The 25,730-nt window shown below is 44.4% G+C and overlaps 1 protein-coding gene across 1 annotated transcript in view; it reads right to left on the bottom strand.

Annotated features, from left to right (window-relative positions):
* The window catches only part of LOC122817312 (zinc finger BED domain-containing protein 5-like), a 1,006,885-nt gene that overhangs the window by 6,238 nt on the left and 974,917 nt on the right, over positions 1 to 25,730 (bottom strand). Inside the window, exon 10 of the mRNA XM_044090534.1 lies at positions 5,946 to 6,108. Coding sequence (XP_043946469.1) covers positions 5,946 to 6,108 — 163 coding nt within the window. The remainder of the gene's footprint in view (positions 1 to 5,945; positions 6,109 to 25,730) is intronic.

Below are 25,730 nucleotides of genomic sequence, written 5' to 3'. Positions count from 1 at the left end.
GTTACAGTATTCAAGCGGGAACACGTTGGCGCCTTCACAGAACACTTCCGAGTTTGCGCGATTGTGAAAACTTCCGAGTTTGCGCGATTGAAGTGCCTAAGGCAGGACTACTTTCCGCCATTGCTAATTTTTCCCCGCGTACCCCTAACCAACCAAGCACGTACCCCTGGGGGTACGCGTACCCCAGGTTGGGAATCCCTGCTTTATTGTATTCTCTGTGGAGCTTTTCTCCCCGGGCCTCTACTGAAAATGGAAATATCTCCAGCTAGACTAGCGCTGTCAACAAATGTAAAATAAAAAATAAAAATAAAAATAAATAGATAAAATGCCCTGCAGGACTGCCGTAGCAAAGCCTGCTCTGGATCTGGAATATAAAGGTAAGTTGTAATGCTTGGAAAATGTATGCACGGAGCTCCATGTAGCAGCTTCTAAAATGTCCTTGGTAGCCACCCCTCTTAAGAAGGCTGTGGAGGTGGCTGTGGCTCTGGTCGAATGAGGTCTAATGTTAGCTGGCACAGTTTTTCCATGAAAGGAGTAACAGAAACAAATGCAATTCCCTATCCATTTTGAAATTATCTGCTTTGAAATTGCTTTTCCTTGTGCACCAGTAGCATATGCTACAAACAACTGGTCAGTTTTTCTGCAATTTTTTGTTCTGTCCAAGTAGTAGCGCAACTGTCTGTGCATGTCCAGGGTGTGCAGAAGCTTTTCCACTTTGTTTTGTGGATTTGGAAAGAAGGTAGGCAGGTGAATAGCTTGGTTTAATGAGACTCTAGATATCACCTTTGGCATAAATGAAGGATTGGTTCTCAATGAAACTCTGTCCTGATGAAAATTAAGAAATGGCTGTACTGCCATGAGGGCCTGTAACTCAGATACTCTTCTTGCTGAGGTTATGGCCAGAAGGAAGGAAGTCTTCCAAGACAAGAACTGTAGTTCTGCAGATGCTGCTGGTTCAAAGGGAGGCAGTGTTAGTTTTTCCAACACGAAGTTAAGGTCCCAAGTAGGCAGTGGTGGTTTCCTTGGAGGATTGATGTTTTTAATTCTTCTTAGAAACTGTCTTATCAGAGGATGAGAGAAGACAGGTGGATCAGTATTGTACTCTGCTGAAATTGCTGAAGCATGAATTTTAATGGAAGAGTAAGACAGGCCATTGTGGAGCATTTCTGCCAAATATTCCAGGATATGTGCCATGCTCATAACTGTTGCATCTAGGCCCTTAGAGGTGCTCCAGGTGTGAAATCTTTTCCATTTTGCTGAGTATGCCTTTCTTGTGGAAGGCCTGCGAGCTTCCATGATGATATCCTTCACTCTCTTGGATAGCTTATCCTGGTGATGAGTCAAGGTATTTTCCAGGCAGCTAGTTGCAATGTTTTCAGGTTGGAATGCAGCATTTTGTAATTGTGCTGTGTCAGGAGAAGCGGCCATTGTGGCAGAAGCCATGGTTTTGTCCGTGACATGCTCTTTAGCAATGGGTATCAGTGCTGTCTTGGTCAGTCCGGAGCTATCAGAATCACTCTTGGCTGCTCTGCCCTGATCTTCAGTAAGACCTTGGTCATTAATGGAAGAGGTGGGAATGCATACACTGTTAGAGTTCTCCAGCTGAAGGAGAGAGCGTCCACTTTCCATGCTTTTGGGTGGTATGTCCTTGAGCAGAAATTCTCCAGCTGATGATTGTGTGGGGAGGCAAAGAGGTCTATGTCCGGTCTCCCCCATGATTGTGTTATCTGATGGAAGATGTCTGGGTGCAGCATCCATTCGTGCGCATCCATGATGTTCCTACTTAAGCTGTCCGCCAGTATATTGTCCTTTCCTGGTACAAACTGGGATTGCAGTTGTATATTGAGAGTCAAGGAAAGTTCCCATAGATTCATTGCCAGTCTGCAAAGAGGGTAGGAATGGGTGCCCCCTGCTTGTTTATGTACCACATAACTGTAGTGTTGTCTGTCCTTATTAGCAGGTGGCCTTGATGTAGAAATAACTTGAAGGCCTCGATTGCATGCATCACTGCCAGCATTTCCTTTTGGTTTATGTGCATGCGTAGCTCTTTTTGTGACCATCGACCTTGAATGCATCTTCCCTCCATGTGCGCTCCCCATCCGTGGTCTGAAGCGTCCGTTGTAATGGTTTGGCTGGCTACTGATTTGCTGAAGGGCAAACCCCTGTTTGACTGGCTTGCTTGAGCCCACCACAGAAATTCCCTTTGAAGGCATGGGATGAGTGGTATCAAGGTTTCCAAGCTGTGACTGTGCTGAGTCCATAAACTCCTTAGGTACCAATGTAGTTTCCTCATATGTAGCCTTGCTTGAGGAATCAGAAGAATGCAAGAAGCCATGTAACCCAGGGCCTGCAGGATTTTCCTTGCAGTCAGCCGAGTTTGTCCTGACAGGTTTTTGAAGTAATCCGGTAGTTGGTTTTGTTTTTCTTCTGTGAGGAAAGCCATTTGGGTGGTTGTGTCTAGATCCGCACCCAGAAAAGTTATTCTTTGGATGGTACCAGTCTTGACTTGTGAATGTTGACTGTATATCCCAAGGCCTGAAGAAGATAGATGGCATAATTCAAGTGTTTTACCAAAATTTGTTTGCTGTCCGCTTGTATAAGGCAGTCGTCCAGGTACGGGTATATTTGCATCCCCTGAAGTCTGCAGTGTGCAATTACTGATGCCAGGCATTTCGTGAATACTCTGGGCGCAGTAGATAAGCCAAAGGGCAATGCTGAAAATTGATAATGCTCTGAACCTGCAAGAAATCTGAGGTGTCTTCTGCAGCTTTGTCTGATAGGGACATGCAGGTATGCCTCCTTGAGGTCCAGAGTTACCAGCCAAGACCCCTTGCCCAGCATGGGAAGGAGTTGCTGTAGAGTCAGCATTTTGAATTTTGGCACAATGAGATAAGTATTTAGTGCGGACAAGTCGAGAATAGGCCTCCATTGCTTTTCTTTTCTTGGAACAAGGAAGAGTCTGGAATAAAATCCTTGGCCTTGTTCTGCAAGAGGAACCTTTTCTATTGCTTTCATTTTCATTAAGTTGGAGATTTGTTTCAAAGCCTCTGCCCTTTGATTTGGTGGCAGGTCTGGCATGCCTTTTCTTTTCGGTAATGTGTGGAAATGGAACCTGTATCCTTTGTCTATTATTTGTAGTGTCCATTTGTCCCTTGTAATAATGTGCCAATTTTCTGAAAATAAGGGAAGCTTTCCGCCCAAAGGTGCTTCCAATTGAGCCCTGGTTGGCGGTGTCAAAGTAAAGTCATTGAGTGTGTCCTTGTGCAGCAGTTGTAGGCCCTGCACTACCCCTCTGGTTGGGAGGCTGCCATTGACGTCCTCTGTAGGAGCCTCTAGCTTGCCCTCTACCTCTGGCACGCCTGTTCTTGCCTCTCTGAAATCTGTCTGTCTGGAAAGGACCAGTTCTTGGAAGGCCAATTTCTGCTGAATCTTGGTGGTTGGACTTGCATAAAATCTTTGACTGTTTGTACAGATTTTGCCTTTTCTTCAAATTTTTTTAAGACCTCCTGAGCAGTGGAGCCAAATAACTTTTGCTTTTCCAGTGGAGCATCCAGAAGCTTTGCTTTAACATGGTCTGGCAGAGATTGTTCCTTCAGCCAGGCATGCCTACGTATGACTGCACCTGTCATAGCTGACCTACATGAAGCTTCCAATGCATCATAACCAGACTGCAAGAAATGGTTGCTAACCTGTTGAGAGTTATGTACCAGATCCTGAAGTGATTTGCGGCCTAGGGGTTCAGGTGAAGACAGTTTTTTATGCAATTCATCTAACAAATATTCTTGGTACTGTATCATATGAAATTGACAGTTTAAAGCCCTCATAGAAAGGGTAGCAGAAGTATACACTTTTTTACCCCAACGCTCTAAAGCCCTGGACTCCCTTTCAGAGGGGAGTGGATTTTTTGTAGTGACAGTTGCAACCCCTTTAGGACCCTGGGAAATAGTTTCTGGATCAGCAGAGTGGGCCTTGTAAAGGAAAAGATGTGATTCCGGGACCCTGTAGTACCTATCGGGTTTGGCAGGAGCCGGAGGGAGAGTGTCAGGGGTTGTGCTAGATTCAGAGTACACATCATCAATGACATTCAAAACAGGGGGAATAGCCAAAGGTCTATGCTGAGGCAAATGCAAGAAGGTCCTTAATCTCTTCCTGGAATCAGAGAATTCCTGGCCCTGCCATTGGAAATGCTCCCTCATAGTGTGCAGAGTTTCCCCAAAAGACAGTTCTTCAGGAGGGGAGGCCGAAGGGATGGATTCCTCTGCATCTGAATCCTCGTAAGCCGAAAAAGCCTCCTCCTGGTAGTCCGAGAGGGCAGAGCCATCAGAGGCCTCATCTGGGGATCAGAGGGCTCAACCCTGGGCCTTTTTTCTGTAGGAGGTTGAGAGCCCCTGTCCGGATGAGGCTGAGAGCCCCTAATTAATGAAATAAGGTCCTCTGCTAGACTAAGGATCTGAGAACCTGTAGTGGGCCCCTGAGGGATAACCCTGGGAGGCATAGATTTAGAGTGTTTAGCAGCTTTAGCCCTAGAGAATGCCTTAATAGACATGGATGCAGGAGGCCTGGCTGCACCATGTGCTGGTGTAGTTTTGTCTAAGGGAATGGTGTCGGAAGGTTCCTGGACACCGGATTCCAAAGGAGATTCAACAACCGAGACAGTAGTGTCCTCCGGGGCCGAGGTTGTCGGTTGTACGGTTTCGGTGGACGGTAGTACCAAGGACTCTGTTTCAGCCGAAACAGAGACACTCGTGGTAGGCCTGGCCGTGGTTTCAGCCGAAACTGCAGACCGCGGGTGACGGTCCTTGTCCTTCCGTTTCTTTATTAAATGAAAAGTCGGAGTCTCCGACGGCATTTTGTAAGCAAAACTAGCCCCAAAAAATTCCTCTGCAAACTCCGACCGACGTCTTAGAGTGCGTCGGTTGAAGGAAGCACAGGCGGAACAGGCCGAGACGTCGTGGTCTGGGCCTAAGCAAGGTAGGCAGTAAGAGTGGAAATCCTTATGAGGTATTTGTTTCCCACAAGTTAAGCAATTATTAATTTTATCTGACATCGGCTGAGGCAAGAAAGAGTCCCCAACGGGGTACTTAGCTTTTGAAGTCTTCGGTTTAGCTGAATTACAGGAGCTGGCCGACCGGCACTTGCGAACTGCTTCTGCTTCGGGCACCACGCGGCAAGAAAGACTGAGGAAGATGGCGTCGGCTGACGCTTTTATACCCCAGGCGCTCTGACGTCGGCGAAGGGGTGACTTCAGCCGATGCCAGACCCAGACTTTGGAATCCGGCCGACCGAAGGGCTGCCTGAGGCAGGACAACCCATATGTGATGACTGCAGATGCATCCTTGAAGGACATCAGGCTCTGGCAAATGTGTGGCCTTCTGATCCATTTCCTACTCCTGTCTGTCTGAAATTCATCCGTGTTCACAGGAGGCCCTCCCCTCCTACCAGTCACTGCACTACTAGCCTTCCCAAGTTACTACCTTCACTCAGCCAGGAATATGATCTCATGTGCCGCTCATCTCCTGCTACTGGCTGGACTGAAGCACTGGCCAACGTGACACTTTTCATGCGGCGTTAGTGCCCTGGCCTGCTTCTATACACCACAGAAATACTTTGAACGTTTATGAGACTATGGTATCAGTAGCATGAACTCTCCAACAATATACATTTTTATTAAGATGTTATCTGCCGCAAAACAGAGGGGAGTGCAGAGGCTGGACACTCCCTTTTCCAGTCCAATAAATGGCATTATGAATACTGAAAGGAAAAGGGGCACGCATTACATCGACAAGATTTTTAGAACTGAGAAGAGATGAGAATATTAGAACAGGAAATCACAACAGTTACCCACACCAGAAGGTCCCTGAAGTCAGTTCAGACTTTAAGTGTTAAAAAGTCAGTCCATTTTTCTTATTTGTGACTTTACACATATTAAATTATTGGTAACTTACCTAGAAAGAATGAGGTTTTACCGATTGCTTGGAAACAACTGCTGCAGTCTTCATATAGTCCACTGTCACCTGCAGCTAGGATTACCAGCATACCTTCATTGGAGAGCTGTTGGCTCCCTGACACAGGTGCCTCCAGGAACCTGCCACCTCTAGAAATAATTACCTGCAGTGTAAAAAGAAGACAGAGAAATAGACATTTCTTCAGATGAAGCCAAGAACACAAAGAATGCAACCTGTAGATTTCTAAAACAAGACAGCTGTAAAGGCATTTACATCAGCACTGAAACTGGTTGGAACCTCCTTGGAGTTCTCTACTCAGTAACTAACATGAATTGATATTATGTGGCTGTTCTGCTTTATGGACTAGCTTATCCTTTTGACTCAAATTTCAGTTAACATATCCTGTAGTTCCCAGTTTCTGTGAAATTCTACCATAAAACTGTCAAATACTATTCAACACTGATGTGCAACCAGTTTTGAAAACCAACTACTTCCCCTAGGAGGGAAGACAAAGGACAACTAATGTTCTCAACAAAGGAACCAAGCTAAAAGACAATAAAGGTTTTAACAGTACATTTTAAATTTAAGTGGGCAAGTGAACTATTCCACTTCAAATCCTTTTCAATCAACACCTCAAAGGCATGTTTTTTGTAGATTGGTGATACTAGAGCAGAGTGAAAATCCATGTTCACACGAGAACACAAACTCTTCAGAGACAATGCAGAGAGACCAGGGTGAATATTACATAAAAAGTTGTCAGTCATTCAGCATCAATTTAAAAGGTATCAGGCAGAAGTGAATAATAATAATAAACAGACATGAAGACAACAGGACTGATATATATCATTAAAGCCTAAGACAAAATAACAACAGTATATATCCATGCTTATATTTGAGGAGTGGTCAAATTCCTTCAGACATGGTGAACAACTTCACCTTTCAATATAAGAAATACGTAACCTAAAAGGCTGTCCAGCTTTTGAACCTGTGCAGACGAATACTAACAAGGAAACCAGAATACAAGAAGCTGGAAAGAAACTTCACATCAAAAAAGTAATAAAATATGCAATGCATTATCCACTAAGAAAGTAAGTTATGACTTTCTGATACAACCTGTGGAAAATATAGTCTTATGCAGAGGACAAGCCTGCCCCTGTGGAATAAAGTGACTAACGCTCACTCATCTTATGTGGAAACATCCGGCAAAAAGGTAGTTTTTTCATAACAAATGATAGTTGTCACAACCACTCAAACAACTTTTTCCAGAGTACAACCAAAATCAGAAAATCCACTACAAGCCAACCATTCACTACTAAGGACTTGAATTTAACACTTTAAAAGGATATGATCATTTTTACTGCATCTTAGTGACCAACTACTAGGCAACCTTGAATGCTTGGCAGACGGCACATGAGGCCTTTCTAAAATAGTACTACACAGAAAACTGCTAGCAATCACTGATGTGCAGGCGAAGGATGACTTGTTCTGTCTGCCACAACACACTCCACACTGGACAAGAACTCTGGATACAACACCTGTCAAGTAGTGACATCCAAAGTTCACATACAGATTTATGCATGCACTTCCTAACATAAAAAGAGCATTTGTTTCACTATGGTCTCCCACTGACCATTGAGCCTCCCCCAAACCTGCTTAACTGGCATGTTCATTCTCCCTGCGGTGAGAGGACTACTGTCCATTCATTCCCCTGGCAAGGGTCAACTGGACATTTGAGTTTCAGACTTTATATCTTTTAAAAAATGCATGCTAATGCAAAACCTCTTATTTACAAGAGCAACACTTAAAATCTATTCCTTATTTTAGGTCTTTGCCCCACTATTTTTACCTTTGTCCCAGATTCTTGCACTAACAGAGTGATAGGTACGATGCTAAGCTGTTAAATGAACTCTGATCACCTGGGGCTTTACCGCTCTACACCACTGGAGCTTACTATAAAAAAACAAAAAAACAAATGTGTTTCCAAACTGTTACAACTTGAACCCAAAAACAAGGGAATAAATACATTTACAGCCTAATACATGGCATAGAGTAAAAAGTACAGTTGTGTACACTTACCATAAATGTAGATGTTCGAGTGTATTCACTGTTGCAGTCATTACATTTGGGTTATCTGCTTGCAGGTAGCCAGGGCTACCTGCAAGCAGATAACCCAAATGTAATGACTGCAACAGTGAACACAAAGAACATCGGAGACTGCTTAGGACAGCCACTAAATGATGTCATCCCATAATGACTATACAGACTGGCTCACAGACAAAACAGGAATCTGCCTGAAGGTCAGCACTCACTAGCAGCTGTGCTCAACAATAAAATCTCACATGGAGTACAGTTGTCTTACATGAAGTTATCCATCAAAAGAATATAAACCTTCTCAGAGACTGGCCTGAACAGAGTAACCTACCACTGATGTAAACAAAATAAAATTATTTGAACTGGAAGAATCGGACTTCCAATTTAGGGAGGGATCAGCTCAATCACATACTCTGTTGCCTTCCAACCTCTTAAAACAGGAATTTTGGACAAAGGCCCCAAAATTACAGACAGCTTATAAACATTGCTCTTATCCAAGAATGACGCTCACCATTTTATCACTGCTGATGTAGGCTTGGCTATATTCTGCCCAGGATATAACAACCGGCCAGCTTAGAGAGCTTAAGGGCACCTTCCACATGTCCAAACTGTTATCACCTCAAAATGAGATGAATAAAATCAACAGGGCACCAAGTCCTTAAGAGTTTTCCTTTTGCCATAGAGCACTTCCCTTATGAACTTCTGAGGATCGACTGCTGACTTATAGTTTTCCATTACTGGTCAGGTACATTCCTTTCTGAGGAAAACCTTCCACTTTTTTGTACAACAGAAACTTAAATTAACTATTTTCACAGGATAGGGGAAATGCTTTTATGAACCGTCATATGACTTAGTCATTTTGTACAGTGAAGTGCAACTTTTTATTATTGTGGAAAAAAGTTTTAAAACTAAAATTTTCTTGTCTTTTCCTAAGTCAGAGAGATGTAGTATTTGGACCATCTGCTACTGAAATCCTGAAAAAGTATGATGGGAAGGGGAAACTGATTCAGGGGGTTACTCAGACTTCCTTCTCCAAATTTATTAAGTTTCACATCCACCTCTACACCTTTTTATAAAGCAAAATAAGCAGACACAGCACTGCTTCTGGCAAGCAGACATTTAAAAAACACTGACAAGGACGGTCTAAAAGAAAGTAGGAGCCCCCCCCCGAAACAAGAACAGTTCAGCATGTCTGAATGAATATCTGCAGAACGCTCCTCCCCTTTCTACCCTGGCAAGACGCTAATATCCCAAAAAATCTGGCTCTCCACTTCTCACTTTAGCAACAGATAATCTTAGACAAAGGTCTAGAAGCAATACATCAGGGATACAGATGGCAGTGGGAGCTCCCTTCTTCCTTTCTGGGGGATTCCTCCTCATCCATATCAAACTTTCTTTTCCACTCCTGTCATTCAGCATCTACTGACTCGGGGGGGGGGGGGGTACAAGCTGTACATCTTTCTCTGAAAGGGAAAGGTTTTTATTCTAGAATGTTTCTGGTACCAAAGAACGATAACACTTGGAGACTCGTCTTAGTTTTATCAGTTTACTGAAGTCCCACAGTTCCAAATGCCATCACTTTGTGACATGTTACCAGATTCCCCCTTTAATTTTTTTTAGCAACCCAAGACTTAAAGGATGCTTATCATCACATTCATATAGCCTCAGTTTTCGAAAGTTTAAGGTTTTCTCTGTCTGGATTACATTTCTAGTTCCTGTATAACCCTTTGGGTTATATACGGCTCCAAGGGTATTTACAAAATGTCTAGCCCCAGTCATGGCATACTGCAAAATACAAGGTATTCACATTTTACTTTATTTAGAAAACTTGCTAATCTTTTCACATCCTTTTTTTAAAGTGTCAGGGACCTTTCATGTAGATAGGAGATCTCCCTCCATAGACTGGAGTATCAAGAGAATGATCAAAAGTCTTGTATTAATCCTTCTTATAGGACTGATTTCCTGGGGTGATTCCTGCATAACTCCATTCAAAGTGCTTTTCTTTCACAGAGGAAAAAAAGATGATCAATACCAAGATCTTTCTGTGAGCTTTTCACTCCATCCAAAGTTGCTGCAAGGGAATTTCTCAGAATACTGTTATTCATGGCATCCATGATTCTCATGAGTCCTCTAGCCAGACTCCACACAAAAAAGACTCTACTTGTAAGGTGCTAGCATCAACACCATCTGACATTCTAGATTCCTGCAATGTGATTTAAATCCTGCGATGCAGAGACCACTTTCATTTGAATCCAGGTTTTCCATTTTCCCTTTCATCTCCAGCACAGTCTAACTACAGACACCTCAGACCTATGGGAGTAAAAGTGCAGGGTCTTTGGGACTAAGAACAGACCAAAATGAGAAGTTATGTACCTACCATAACGTTCCATGTTAGTTGTCTTCTTCTCGCCTTCTTTCTTGCTGGATGGGGTTGACTCAGCTTATACCAAAGCTCGAGAGCTATTTTTACCAGCTCGTGGTAAGCCTGTATCCCACAATGCTAGGCGCTAACTACCCAGATCTCGTTTGATAGCTAACATTATAGCAGTTCTGCCCCCAGAACAAAGGAGAGAATGGCATACCCATATAGATAGCCATCCCAAGAAAAGGATAACCACTGGAGACCATACTGGGCAAAAAAGAAAGGCTCCGGAGGATCCTATCGGTCTGTCCAGGCTAGGGGGTTGGAGGGCGGGACGCAAGAAAGAAGGCGAGAAGAAGACAACTAACATGGAACGTTATGGTAGGTACATAACTTCTCAATGTTAAGTTGTCAATCTCGCCTTCATTCTTGCTGGATGGGACCTCATCCCTGGGTGGCTCATTGGAACAGACTCTTGAGGATGGTGGAACCAAAGTTAGCTCGGCTTCTGGAGGCCATGTCCAATTTGTAATGAGAAATAAAGGTATGGGGAGAGGCCCATGTGGCTGCCGCACAAATTGAATCTAAAGGCAACCTGTCCTGAAAGGCTATAGACATAGCTAAGGCTCTAGTTGAATGGGCTCTAGGTCTTGAAGGAAGCTTTTGACACCTCAGTTCATAGATGAAAGTGATGACAGAGGCTAACTATCTAGAAAGGGTTACTTTGGAAACTGGAAGGCCTTTCTTCCCTTCAGCATAAGATAGGAAGAGCTGCTCAGATTTCCTAATTTGCTTGGTTCTATCCAGGTAGTAACGGAGCTGGCGATGAACAGTCAAGAAATGCAACTTTTGTTCTGCTCTGTTAGAGTAATTAGGGAAGAAAACTGGGAGATCGCTAGTCTGGTTTAGATTTGCCTCAGAAGATATCTTGGGTAAAAAGGAGGGGTTAGTTCTGAGGGACACTCTATCTTTATGGAAAACCAGATAAGGATGACGAACGCAAAGGGCGTGAAGTTCTGAGACTCTCCTCGCAGAGGTTATGGCCACTAGAAACAAAGTTTTCCATGAGAGTAACTTCAAGGAACAGGAAGCCGCAGGTTCAAAGGGAGGGAGAATCAAGGAGATTAAAACTAGATTCAAATCAAACTGCGGTGGGGGATGTCTAACCGGGGGCTTAAGTAAAAAGATACCTTTAAGGAATGCTTTACAAAGTTTATGAGACATAATGGAGGAGTCTGACAAGCCAACATGAAAATTTGAAATGGCCGCTAACTGGACTCTGATAGTGGAGGAAGAAGATCCTGAATGAAATAGTTCGGCCAAAAAATCTAAGACCGATTGGATAGGAGACACAAATGGGTCTATGTTCCTAGATTTTTCCCAGAAGGAAAAACGTTTCCATTTGCTGGCATAAATCCTCCTGGTAGAAGATTTGTGAGAAGCTAAAATGATGTCACGTACCGAATGGGAGATAAAGGGAAGCCTGGCTAAGGTTGGAAGTGGAGCAACCAAGCTGTGAGGTTGAGAGAGGGGAGGGATTGGTGCAGCTTGCCCGACTGATGGGTCAAGAGATCTGGAACTGGGTCCAAATGCCAGGGCTGCCCCAAGAGGTAAGGATGCAGGAATGGAAACCATATTTATCGAGGCCAATACGGAGCAATGAGGATCATTGTGGATCTCAAGGCGGTAGCTTTCTGAATCAACTGAGTGATTAATGGAAAGGAGGGAAAGGCGTACAGGAGACCCCGGGGCCAATCATGGACTAGAGCGTCTCTGTGGGGGTGGGCGGGAAGAGGGAAGAGTGAAAAATTCGTGGCATTTGCTGTTCTGGGGTGTAGCGAAAAGATCGCAGCAAGGCTGACCCCATTTTCTAAAAATTTTTTCCACTACTGACTGCTTGAGAGACCACTCGTGAGGCATGAGAATGGCTCTGTTCAGCCTGTCAGCTATGACGTTGGACTTCCCAGGGATATGCGTTGCTATCAGAAACTGTTGAGAAGAGATCGCCCACTGCCAAAGTCTGAGTGCTCCTCGACATAAGGGACAGGACTTGGTTCCGCCCTGCCTGTTGATGTACCACACTACGGACATATTGTCCGTCTGAACTGCAATCGTCCCGATGGGAAGAGTCCTGAAGGGCTTGCAACGCTAAAAGAACTGCTCTCATCTCTAGGACATTGATGTGCAGGTGGCACTCGAAAGGATGCCAAGTGCCCTGGACCGTCCTGCCCTGAAAATGCCCCCCCCATCCGATCAGGAAGGCATCCGGTGTCACTGTAGCAACCGGGGGGGGGGGGGGAGACAAAGGGTCTGTCCTGAGTCACTTGAAGGGAGACCATCCACCAAGACCGGTGTTTCTTGCATAACTGGGTTATCAAAATGTAGTGTGACATCGGAAGCTGCTGGATGGACCACTGAGAGAAGAGCATCCACTGCAGGAGTCGCATGTGGAAGCGAGCTAAGGGAAGTAACGTAATGGCAGCCGCCATGAGACCTAGAGTCTTCAGTACAAACTTGGCATGAATTTTGTTACTCTGAAGCAGGATATGAACATGTTCGTGAATATCTGAGATTCTTTGTGCCGTCAGTTTTGCAGAGAGTTCGACTGTGTCTAATATGGCGCCTATGAAGGTAATAGACTGACAAGGCGACAAGGCAGACTTTTCGAAGTTTATGGAGATACCTAGCTCTTCGCAAATCTGAATGGTGTAATCTCTGGATTGAATAAGTTGATGCCTGGTGGTGGCGGTATGGAGCCAGTCGTCTAGATATGGAAACATCTGGAATCCTTGACGCCTCAGATGAGCCGTAACCACTGCCATGCATTTGGTGAACACTCGGGGGGCTGTAGTGAGACCAAAGGGCAGGGCCCTGAACTGGTAGTGACTGGCTCCCAGCCGGAAGCGGAGAAACCTCCTGGAGTGCCTGTGCATTTTGATGTGGTAGTACGCATCCTGAAGGTCTATAGAGCACATCCAATGGTCCTGACCCAAAAAGGGTAGAATGGACTGTAGGCATGACCATCCGAAACTTCTTTCTTTGAACAGACTTGTTCAGTCTGCTGAGATCCAAAATTGGTCTCCAGTCCCCTGTCTTTTTTGGTACTAAAAAGAACTTGGAGTAGATTCCGGATCCTTGCTGGTCTGCTGGGACTGGCTGCATGGCCCTTTTTCTTAGCAGTTTTGAGATTTTTAATACTGCTTGTTCCCTTAGACCGGGTGGAACATCTGGAAGGGGCTTGTTTGGCTGTTTTGGGGTGTGGACAAAGGAAATTTTGTAACCCTCAGTTATGATCGACCGTACCCATGTGTCTTCAGTAAGGGAAAGCCAGGCTTTTGGGTACAGTGACAATCTTGGTAAAGGTCGCTGAAGAAAACATCTGCTTGCCGTACCTATTCATGGTCCTAGATTCCTTATTAGGAGGATGGATAGGTACTGAAGGATCAGCCAGTTCCTTCTTAGTGGCTGCTGCCACCACCATGGCATCAAGAGGGACACCCTTGGTCAAAAACTGTTTATCAGAAGGGGCTGTGATAAATTTTGAAGGCCTCCGCAGGGTAGGTTCCATCGAGTCAGGGGCCATCCATGCCTTCCTGGCCACCACTTCCATAAGGGGGTCAAAGGGCGGAGACACCCAGGAGGTGGAAGGGCGAGAACTAAACGCCTCTAGGTAGACCGACTCATCCTCGGAAGGACTGAGGGTAGACCAGTTCCCCCTCTGCTTGAGGATCTCAAGGATGTCAGAGAAGGAGACATCCTCAGAGGAGGATCTTGGGGACCCTTCCGACTCATCCAAGTTAGTATCATATGCGACGGACTCAGGGGAGTCCAGATGCTTCCTCTTACATTCCCTCTTCCGAGGGGACTCCTCTGACAGATCAGGGGAGGCCTCAGAATAGGAGGATGCTCCCAATGGGGCCACTTGAGGCGTAGGATCTCTGCGGTCAGGGTCGAGAGAATGGGTAGAGACCATAGCAGGCACTACAGTGGGAGGAGCTGAGGGAGCCAACCGAGGAGCAGGCACAGGGGCCAGCACGCTCCTCATCACCTTGAAAGCACCTCTATCAGGCAGAGAAGAAGGTCCCCACTCCGAAGAGATAAGGACCCCTCCCGGCACTGAGAGGGATGGCTACGAGGCCGATGGAGCCGAACTCACCTGCGCCGAGGCTCCGAGAGGGAGAACGGGGTCGGACAAGGGTCCGATGCCACTCGCCCCCTCAGAACCGACGAGGTAGTCACGGCATCCGGATCCCTCCAAGGATGGCACCATAGAAGAAATCGGAGCCGACGACAGAGCCGAAATGGGTGGTATCGGCTCCGATGTGTCGACGGTCCCGGCTCCCACACACTCCAGCTCCGACCTCAGGGGAAGAGTCGGAGGAGGAATCGAGGATGGAATGGGGATAGCCACTGTCTGTTGAGAAGAGCTATGAAGCATCTGGGCTAGTGCCTGCGACTTAAGGAGTCTGCTAACTACCCTCTCGAGGTCATGGTCTGAAAGCCTGGAAGACCAAGAGGAATGGGACCGGTGACTGCGCTCCGAAAGCAAAGGAGATCTCGGAGCCAAATGGACCAACTCCAAAGAGGGGGACCTGGAGCGCTTATGAGTCAAAGTCGATTCCGACAAAACTATCGGAGCCGACTGAGTTTTTGAAGCGTCGGCTCCAGCCGGAGCCAATGCCAAAGCAGAAGTAGCACCACTGGTCAGAGGCTCTAAACTCGGAGCCGATTTAGTGGGCTTAGAAGGCTTGCCCGACGAGGACTTGGCCGGGAAGCCTTCAGGCTTCAATAAGCCTCTCAAAATCTATTTGTTTCTGCGTTCCTGCAGGACACTTGGACTGAATGCATGGCAGACGGAACAAGAGTCCTGCAGGTGCAGAGGGCCTAGGCAATACCCGCAAGAAGTGTGACCGTCTGTCAGAGACATTTTCTGACAGCACGAGTCACACTTCTTGAAGCCTGAGACCTTGGACTCCTTAGACATAATGGTGGAACACACACACACACACACACACACACACACACACACACACACACACACACACACACACACACACACACACACACACACACACACACACACACACACACCACAGTAAAGAAAAAACATAGTCCAGTCACTTCACCACACCAAAGACTAAAACTAACTTTAACTAATTAACCAAAAACTAACTTGGCCCGAAGGCCTAGTTATATAAGGGGAAGAAAGGGCCGAAGGGATAGAAAATAGACCCAAAAGGGGACTATATAAGGCGGGTTACTCTAAGAGGGTGAAAAGGGAAAATAACGAACACTAACCCTGAAAATAAAAGGGAAAAATCTTACCCAAAAAGCTGTTTTTTTGAAAATTTACCAGAGAGCCGGCAAAAATGCAACCTCGCAGCTAAGCGGCAAACGAGATCTGGGTAGTTAGCGCCTAGCATTGTGGGATACAGGGTTACCTCGAGCCGGTAAAAATAGCTCTCGAGCTTTGGTATAAGCAGAGTCGGAACCGAGGATCGGCTCCGAACCCATCCAGCAAGAATGAAGGTGAGACTGACAACTTAACATCAAACATTAACAGATGCTGGCAGTAATAAGTGCTGTACTCTCTCAGTCATCCATGGTCCCCTTGACTGTTACAAGTGATTACAGATGTGGTATAAACAGAGGGAGCTAACAGATGCTGGCAGTAACAAGTGCTCTACTCTCTCTTTCATCCATGGTCCCCTTGACTGTTACAAGTGATTACAGATGTGGTATAAACAGAGGGAGCCAAGTCTTACCCCCCCCCCCTGTACATACACTAGTCATGGTAGCCTGAGATACAGTTTTTCAGTCCAATCTCGCTCTACAGGGATCTTGTATCCTGTCTGAAAAATACTGTGGCAGACAAATGGAGCAGTACCAGAACAGGCTCTAATGAATGGAAATTAAATCAGGGCATCCTCCAGGAACTGATTCAGCTATGGGAAGCACCACAGACAGATCATCTCCATTCACTGCAAACAATTGGCAAAATTCTGCAACAGGACACTCTGTACAGTACATGCCATTAAGGCTATCTTTTACATTTAAGCATGAGGTATCTTAAAAGCAAGCACTGCACCTAAGAGCACAATGCTACACTTACTCTGACTATGCCAAAAAAAACTGTTTGTCTTTTCGGCTTTTCCCGGTAAGGGGTCGCCACAGCGGAACTCCAGTCCGCTAATGATTGGCAGTAGATTTTTTATGGTACCGAGTTGCCAGCCCGATGCCCAACCTTCAGCGAAGGCACGCCTATTCACGCATGTCTTTCGGAGGCCACTCGACCGCGGGGAGGACATGCAGACTCCACACAGAAGGCACTTCCCGCACACTAGCTGAGAATCGAATGGGAGAACCTCTTGCTGTGAGGCAACAATGCAACCGCTGTACCACCGCTGCTAATATGCCAAAGAAAACTACACTCTGATAATCCCATCAAAATTAAGAGCATGTTTCACATACCCAACTGTTTTCTTATCTCAGCATCACATCATCATATCTAGCTATTAACGTAGACATTTAAAGTCGATAAACTTTCATTTGTGTTCATATCCTCTCTTGAAATCTCAGCTGCAATGTTTTTTGCTCTCCTGGTAAGTGAAAGCACAAGTGAAAGCGAATGGTTTCATTTTTCAAATGTCAGTAATCACACTCCATATCATAAATGAATTTTTCCAGCTTTTAAATGCCTTATTTTCATGAAAAGAATCCCAAAACGTAACCAGAACGAGTAAAGGATGCTCTAACAAAAACAATTCAAAGAAATTCCAAAGAAAGACCAACCAACACGACCAGAGACAAAAACATTTATAAATATAAAATTATTATAAAAGGTAAGTGCTTTCACATCATACAAAACGCTTCTTTAGATCACATGAAACCACATAATTAAAATGCTTACATAAAAACTCATCAGCAATTAAAGCCATCGTGATAAATCACATGATTTCAAAATCGGTTTTAAAGGAACAGTGTGGGTTCACAAATCCATCTTAGCTAAAAACATTCTGTCTTGTCCACATCATTTCCTCTCAGATCAAGACTTAACAATTGTTAAACAATAAACTTAAAAACATGTCTATTGGCTAAACAGCTGATATGTTTAGCTAAATTTTATCTTTTATTATTAAAACGCTCCAGAATGTGTTCCTTAAAGGGGTGATCAGACTTACTGCCATAATAAAACATGAATATGTGGTACATACTGCCAAATAAACCAGTTAGTAGATTTATAATTAGCAGAAAAATTGAAAGCACAGAGTTAATTAGTATCCAGATGTACAAAGCTAGACGTAAATAAAACTACAGCCAGGCACTACAATTATAACATGAAAATATGTCTTTACATTTCAGATCTACATGACATTGTCTTATGTCTGTAACAAATGCCGTTTAAGAGACTTGCCACTCAAACGAGAACTTGGGCTTATTACCCAAAATTCTTTAAAAATCATCATTCACCCTTAGTACAGACAAACTCCGTTGAACAATATTACCCTCACAAACTGTGTTAATTAACAGAGTCAGAAAAATAAGGCTCAACTAGTACTTCTGCAAGATATAAATTCAGAAAAAGTATCATCAATCTATCCTGCCATACAGCTTCTACTCAAAAAGTAATTATGCAAATCATTAAAGACCATACAGACGACTTCAACATTATTCAGTCGGGCAGCCCTTATGAACTGACCTTTCAAAACACTCCTATGAATATGAGGAGGATGCACACTACATCTAAGTATGACATTCTTCTTACATGATGTTTTACACAAAGTTGTATTAACTGATCCATCACTATCCTTATAAATCAATACATCCAAAAATTCAATAGAAGTGTCAGAATATTTGAACGTGAACTTCAAAAAAGGAGTAGTGTTATGCAAATATGCAATAAACCTACGTAATGGCTCCAATGAGTATGTCCATATAAAAAAAACTCATCATCCACAAATTGTGCATAACATTTAAAGTAGGGGGCAAACAAATTCCCTACAAAGGCATCATTCAGCTCCCAAAAAGCTAATACCACATTTGTATAGCTTTTGGGACAAACCGTGCCAATTAACACCAATTTTTTGTAAATAAAAATGGTCATTAAAAAAATACATTTTCAAGAATAAGATCAAGCAACAAACAAATCCAATTAATATTACTATTCATAACAATCAGTAACTTGTGACAAAAACTGCCAATACTGTCAACCCCAAAGTCATAAGGTATGACAGCAAACAGAGAATTAACATCTAATGTAACAAGCAAATAAGAATTCATACCATCAAAATCTCTATATCAGTCACATAAACCTGACAAAATGCTTAATGTCCTTAACTTTAATACCTGTCCCTGTCATAACTTTAATAATGGGCGCAATGCCTTCTCAACATAAATACAAAATGGCTCAGCAAGCCAACCACTCCCATAGACAATCAGTGTCGTAGGGAGGTTTACACAACTGCTTGTGGACCTTAGGGAGTCCATATAATACTGGAACAGGATGTTCAATATGAAAAAAATTCATATAACTCAGTAGTCAAGAGGCCACTCATGTGCAGATCAAACATATGACCAAGAACTTTCCTAATAAACTAATTAACATGATACTTACTCAGTACAAGTATTAAACATCTAGTAACATAAGTTACCATTTTATCCAGATAAAAGTGCTTCTCCATAACTACAGAGCCACCTTTATCTGCCAGCCGAATCTCAATGGATGTGCCCTCACAAAGTTCTCAAAGTTGTAGAGTTGGAGATCTTAAATTGTAAAAAGCTAGCTTTACATAAAAGATTTATTCTTAGGAACATCCAAGCGATGTACACGCGCACACACGTTTCACAGCATAAACATATTCACTGCCATAATGTCAAGTAATGCTGAAAACAAAAAAGGTTAAAAAGTAATCCAAAATCTGATGATGCAATAAGCCTCCCCACAAAACAGATGCTGCAAAAGTCCCAAACAAGGAAGTAACTGCAAGCTTAATTAAGATAGCTAATGTCAATACACCCAGAAATCTGTATTTTAGGTAATACAAAAACCTTAAATGATAAATAAATGTTCCATGATCTTTAGAACTACCATGACTTAACAACAAACCAGTGTCAACCTTTTCTAACCAATTTTCAAGAATGCTGGAATATATCCCTACAGCAATCACACTTGAATGTTTATTCAGGAGTTACGTACTTACCATAAAGTAGAGTTTTGTACCTACCATAAATGTAGATGTTCGAGTGTTCATACTGCTGCAGTCATCACACTTGGGTTATCCTGCCGTCAGGTGGTCACGCAGTCGGCCAGAGTTCCAAAGTCTTGGTCCGGCGTCGGTTGCTGTCGCTTCCCCCCCCCCCCGACGTCTGTGTGCCAGGGGTATATAAGAGGCATCAGACACCATCTTCTTCAGTTTTTCTTGCCCAATATGTCAGGTGCCACCAATAGGTAGGCAATACATATTGCTATACAAGTAAAAATAAAACAATACTTTCAGTCACAAGCAAATACACCACAGAGGTTGTATAGGATAGAAAGGTATGGATAAGTCCAACTAGTTCAGAGGGGATGGAGGGAGGGTAACCTGGACTGCAGCAGGGTGAACACTCGAACATCTACATTTATGGTAGGTACAAAACTGTACTATGTTCATCGTGTTACCCTGCTGCAGTCATCACACTTGGGTAGAATCCCAAAGCTAAGGATGGGTGGTGGAGTTAAACAGGATTAGAAGAGGCTAGTAGGCCCTGCAAAACTGCAGTGGCAAAGCCAGCTCTAGTCTTAGAATATAGAGGCAAGTGATGGTGTTTGGTGAAGGTGTGCACTGAACTCCAAGTTGCAGCTTCCAGAATATCCTTGGTTGGCACCCCCCCCCCCCGAGAAAGGCTGCTGATGTAGTTGTAGCCCTGGTGGAGTGGGGCCTAATGCTAGCAGGTACCGGTTTCCCATGATGCGTGTAGCAGAAATGTATGCAATGTCCTATCCATTTTGAAATGGCCTGTTTTGAGATGGCTTTTCCTTGTGATCCTGCAGCATAGGCTACAAAGAGCTGGTCAGAGTTTCTGAAAGCCTTAGTTTTATCCAAGGAGTAACATAATTGTCTGTAAATGTCCAAAGAGTGCAGGTGTCTTTCTCCTTTGTTCTGGGGATTTGGAAAAAAGGTGGGCAAATGAATGGTTTGGTTTAGGGCCACACTGGATACCACCTTTGGCATAAAGGAAGGGTTAGTTCGCAGAGAGACTCTGTCTTGATGAAAAATGAGGAAAGGCTCCACTGCCATTAGTGCCTGTAGCTCTGAGACTCTTCTAGCTGAAGTTATTGCTAGCAGCAGGGCAGTTTTCCATGAAAGAAACTTTAAATCAGCTGAGAAAGCTGGCTCAAAGGGTGGCAGTGTAAGTTTCTCCAGAACAAAGTTGAGATCCCAAGTAGGTGTTGGTGCTCTCCTGAGCGGTCTTATATTCTTAGCCCCTCTGAGGTACTGTCTTAGGAGTGGATGTGAAAATAAAGGAGGATCCATGTTGTAATGAGCTGAAATTGCTGAGGCGTGGATCTTAATAGATGAAAAGGAAAGTCCTTTGTGCAACATCTCAGTTAAATATTGTAAATCTGAGGAATGTTTGGATCAAGGGGATTTTGGCCTGTAGCCTGGTTCCAGGCACAAAATCTTTTCCATTTGTCTGAATAGATTTTCCTGGTGCTGGGCCTCCTGGCCTCCAGAATGACATCCATAACAGCTTTGGATAGAGGTGTTGGTCGATTGTTTAGGTAATTTGCCATGCAGCCAGGTTTAAAGTCTTGAGCTGGCTGTGTAGAATTTGATTGCCTCGCTGGGTGAGCAGGCGAGGAATTTGTGGTAAAATCCATGGTGGACCGTGGGCCATGTTCTTTAGAACTGGATACCAGTGCTGGCATGACCAGTCTGGTGCGATGAATATCATTTGTGGCTTCTCTAATCTGACTTTCAGCAGCACCTCTGCTAGAAGAGGCAGTGGAGGAAAGGCATACACTATTAATGTTTTCCAACTGAATGAGAGGGCGTCCACTTTCCAAGCTTGTGGGTGGAATGTCCTTGTACAAAATTTTTGAAGTTGGTAGTTTTGGGGGTTGGCAAACAGATCTATGTCCCCATTTTTGAGTTGTCATTGCAAATACTTGTGGATCCAGTTTCCACTCGTGGTGTTCCATGATGTTTCTGCTTAGGTCATCTGCCAATGTGTTTTTCTTTCCTGGCAGGAATTGTGCTTGTAGTCGAACTTGGTAAGACAGTGCTGTGTTCCACAAGGTCATTGCTTGCCTGCATAGAGGGTAGGAATGTGTGTCCTCTTGCTTGTTGATGTACCACATTACTGTGGTATTGTCTGTCTATTAGTTGTCCTGGGTGTAAGAGGTGAAAAGGTGATGGGTGTTTAGACAGTCACGCACTGTCATACCTGTCAGGAAAGGGGTTGTCTTGGAGTAGTATAAGAGGAGCTAGTCCTGGAGGATGGAGGTTTTCCTGGCACCTTTCCTTTGCTTGGAGGTAGAGGGTGCAGAGGCCTTCTTGACAAAGCTTGGCTTGGTGGGGTAGTTTCTATGAAATTTAGGGACTGTGGAGACAAAGATGCTTGAGATCCTGCAGCTCCTTACTTTTCTCTTGCAGATTTTTAAAAAAGTTCTGCTGATTGCTTCCCAAAAAGGAACTTGTCAAGAGGAGCATCCATTATTTGGTTTTTGAAATCATCTGGCAGGGGTTGTAGCCTAAGCCAGGAGTACCTACGCGCAACTGAAGCAGATACAGTTGACCTGGCTGATGCTTCTGCAGCATTTTAGCTGCATTTAATGGAATTCCTGGCAAGCTGAGCAGCTAAAGCAAGTTTAGAAGCAACTTGAGGTTTGGTGGGAGAATCTGGCTTATAGGAGAGCAAATTTGTGGCCTGGGAGACCAGGTCTAAGGCATACTTCACCGTATGAGTTTGGTACTTAATACCTGTAAAGGCCAGAGTTGAAGAGGTGTAAATCTTCTTTCTTAATCTGTCCATCACCTTACTATTTTTACCTAATGGCAGTAGGGAAGAAGAGGGAAGTTGCCTGGACTGTTTGTCTGCTGAGACAGCAATCACAGCTGGGTCTGCCACAGGAGGTTTAATGAGGAATTTAAAGTCATCAGGAACTTTGTAGAACCTGTCTGGTCTTTTTTGCGCTGGTGGCTGAAACTCTCGAGTCTTGGAAGGAGAGGCAAAGGCGTCTAAGTATGCTGGTATAACACGAGGAATAGCAGAGGGTGAGGGAGAGACCATCTGCAGAAGCTCATAATACCTCTTCTGCACTTCTGCCATTTGAGTAGAATCCCATTTAAAAACATTCCATCATTTTGGAAATGGTTTCCCCAAAGGTTATGTCCTCATGTGGGGAATCCCTTTCCAAGGAATCCTCATCCAGGGAGCAGTATTCCAAGGGGGAAGCCATCTGTGAGGCAAAGGAGAGGGACTCATCAGAAAAGGAGGAAGAATCTTCCTTGTGTATGTGGAAATGGCATAGGACCAGCAGAAGCAAGCATGGGGCTCAAGGTTGGAAGAGCAGGAGTTTGAGAAACAGTAGGCCTCAGGGCCATAAAGGCCTGAAAAAGGGACTGTGAAAATGCCCGTCAGTCAGGCAAATCTTCTGCTGGAGGGGGCAGAAGCTTTGACTTCTGCTTCTTTTCAGAGAAGGTGTCTTGGTCCTGGCTGAGTCGGCAAAGGCCTAATGTTCGACATCAGCCTAAGAGTAGAAGTGCCTACCTCGGTAACGGATGGTAATACTAGCCGTTCGGGTGAACTTGGTCACCCACCCCCCAACATCGGAGAGATGTCACTGGTACCTCCGCGGATGTGCAGGCCAGTGAACCAAGGGCGGTTTCTAAAGCCGTAACCACAGAAGTCGCAGGACCTATCAGATGTTCCTCAGCCCCCAGATCAGAACCTGGCAGGACATCTGTACTCTGAGGTGCAGTATCTGGCTTAGCTACCTTGGCCTTCTTTTTTGGCAATTCTGCCAAGACAGCCAGTTTCAGTTCCATACCAAGAGCAAGTTGTTTCAGATGACGTTTTTTCGATGAAAAGCTTAAGGGCTGCGAGATAGCTGTGCAGTGTTTTAGGAACTGACTGGCAGATAGAACACTCTTTGTAACTGTGTGATGGCCCTAAGCAAAACAAGCAGAGGTTGTGGCTGTCTGTGTGGAATTTGCTGACGACACTATCATTTTCCCTTCCTAGAGGACATGGACGGAATCAGCTCAATAGAAGCTAAACAGCAACCTAAGCTTAGAAGAAAAAGTATAAAAGGATTCCCCAATGGGGTACTTATCTTTTTAGGAGTCACTAGCATGGAGTCAAAGGAGCAAGGTGACATTCGACTGTGGCAGAGAAGTTCTGGGGTCTGCACATGTGAATGTCACATTTATGGCCCATGGTTTATGGTCCCTGCATGTGACGTCCCATGCACCTTATGGCAGCCAGGCTAAGCTTTTGTATATGAGCCAGACATTAAGGTCGCCTGAGGCGAAGGATCCCACATGTGAGAAGAGTGCAAAATGAGAACAGAAGGACATAATTTGTTAGCTTTGTCCAGGTGTCTTGGTGCAATGATAGTCTGCCCCCGGAGTAGGACATCTGGGCAGTGCTTCTGGTGTGCTGATAGGGCTCATCAGAGAAGGGTTCTCTGAATCCCTGATTTTGCAGACCCCCTCTGCCTCTGGACGAGGAGTCTTTGTTAGTGTCCATTAAACAACTGAGATTTCCTGAACCGCATTTTCTTCCCACTGCACTGTTTCCTTGAAAAAAGGCCTCTAAGGGAAGAAAACCTGATCCCTACACAGCAGACAGTGTCTTTCCCTCTTGCTCGCTGTGGGTGAGTGTTTCCTTCACTGACAGTCCAAATAAGGAGAACCCATCGAAGGGGGCATTAGCGAAAGAAATGTCTATCCAGAAAGGATGTAAACGAGACCCGAAAAGTAGTTAGGGCTGGTGCAGGGCATTATGGGAGTGGGAGGAGCTCGAGACTTGAAGCATCAGTCTTTTGGAATGGCTGAACTGGATCCAATGTCAGAGCCTAAGACCCTACTTTGAAGAATAATGAAATGGACAACATGACACCTTAACTTTTTATGCACTGTGGAAGAAAAAGGAAGGAAAAAATGGCCTGATCATCTATGTAGCAAAAAACAAAAAAAAAAAAAAAAAAAGGTTTCGGGAAGCTACACTGAATAGCTATACAGCACAAAAGACTTCAGTTTCTTTCTCCACAATGCAAATATGTAAAGGGAAGAGAGAGTTTAACCACTCAGCCTTGGGTAGAGGGACTCAATGGTTTATTGCATCTCAGCATGACATGTGCAGTCAGATTCTGGATACTCAAAACTGGGAAAGCTGGTTAAGACCTTGGGAAACCCAACAATGGGGTGATTTACAGGACTGCACTAATGCTCTCCTCTTCTCACGATCAGAACCCTGACATAAGGCCAAACTACTATTAGCTGAGAAAAACCGTGCAAGGAATATAATTTCTGCCTAATACGTAAACCTTGCAGAAAGAACTTATTTCTTAATACTGTCCTTATTCCCCCCCAAACTACCATCCCACGTCCCCTACAGGCCTTTGTGTTCTTGACTCATAACAAACAAAAGCCAGAAATTATAATACTATCAACTACTGGGAGGTTAGATGTTTTTAATGTTAACAAACTTCCCCATACTGGCTGGCAAGCATGGTGAAACACCTGGCTATATTGACTCTGTGGCAAGAAGGGACAAAACATTCACTTCAAATGGATACCAGGCAGGGTGAATGTGCAGTTCCTGCTTAGCTCTCTCGGGGTGGAGGGAAGGCAGAGGTGTTCTTGCTTGCTTCTGATGGAAACCAGAAGATAGGAGAACAAAGACTGGTCAAGGCATGTGGGTGGGATTATTTGCGTGCATCATCTTAAAGGTGGGGTACACCCCTCAGCAACATCCTATGACACTCCCATAGGCAGCTAAGGGATAAGCCAGTACATTGGAAAAGTCAGGAATCCTCTCAGCAGTCATAAACAAACAGGCGTGTACAGTATCAAGATCCCTATATGTCCCATTACCAAGCAATGACAGCTTATAAACCCAAAAAGACTAGCCCTTTCTGGAGAGATGAGGCCCAGCTGATAAAGAGGCATGTCCAGAGTATACCCCTAAATACAATGTGGCCCCCAGACAGGACAGACTAGTAGAATCTGTAAGCAGTCTGATGTCAGTAGTGGCAGACCACAGGAAAAAATATAGCATTTGCTTACTCAGAACTACAGCAAATATGTGCAGATGCACAGCGATTGGCTGGAATGCATATG

Source organism: Protopterus annectens, chromosome 12.part0 (genome assembly GCF_019279795.1).
Source record: "Protopterus annectens isolate FY-2018-M chromosome 12.part0, PAN1.0, whole genome shotgun sequence".
NCBI classification, from domain to species: Eukaryota; Metazoa; Chordata; order Ceratodontiformes; family Protopteridae; genus Protopterus; species Protopterus annectens.
The sequence above is the reverse complement of the archived record's forward strand: the minus strand, read 5'-3'. Positions and strand labels throughout refer to the sequence as shown.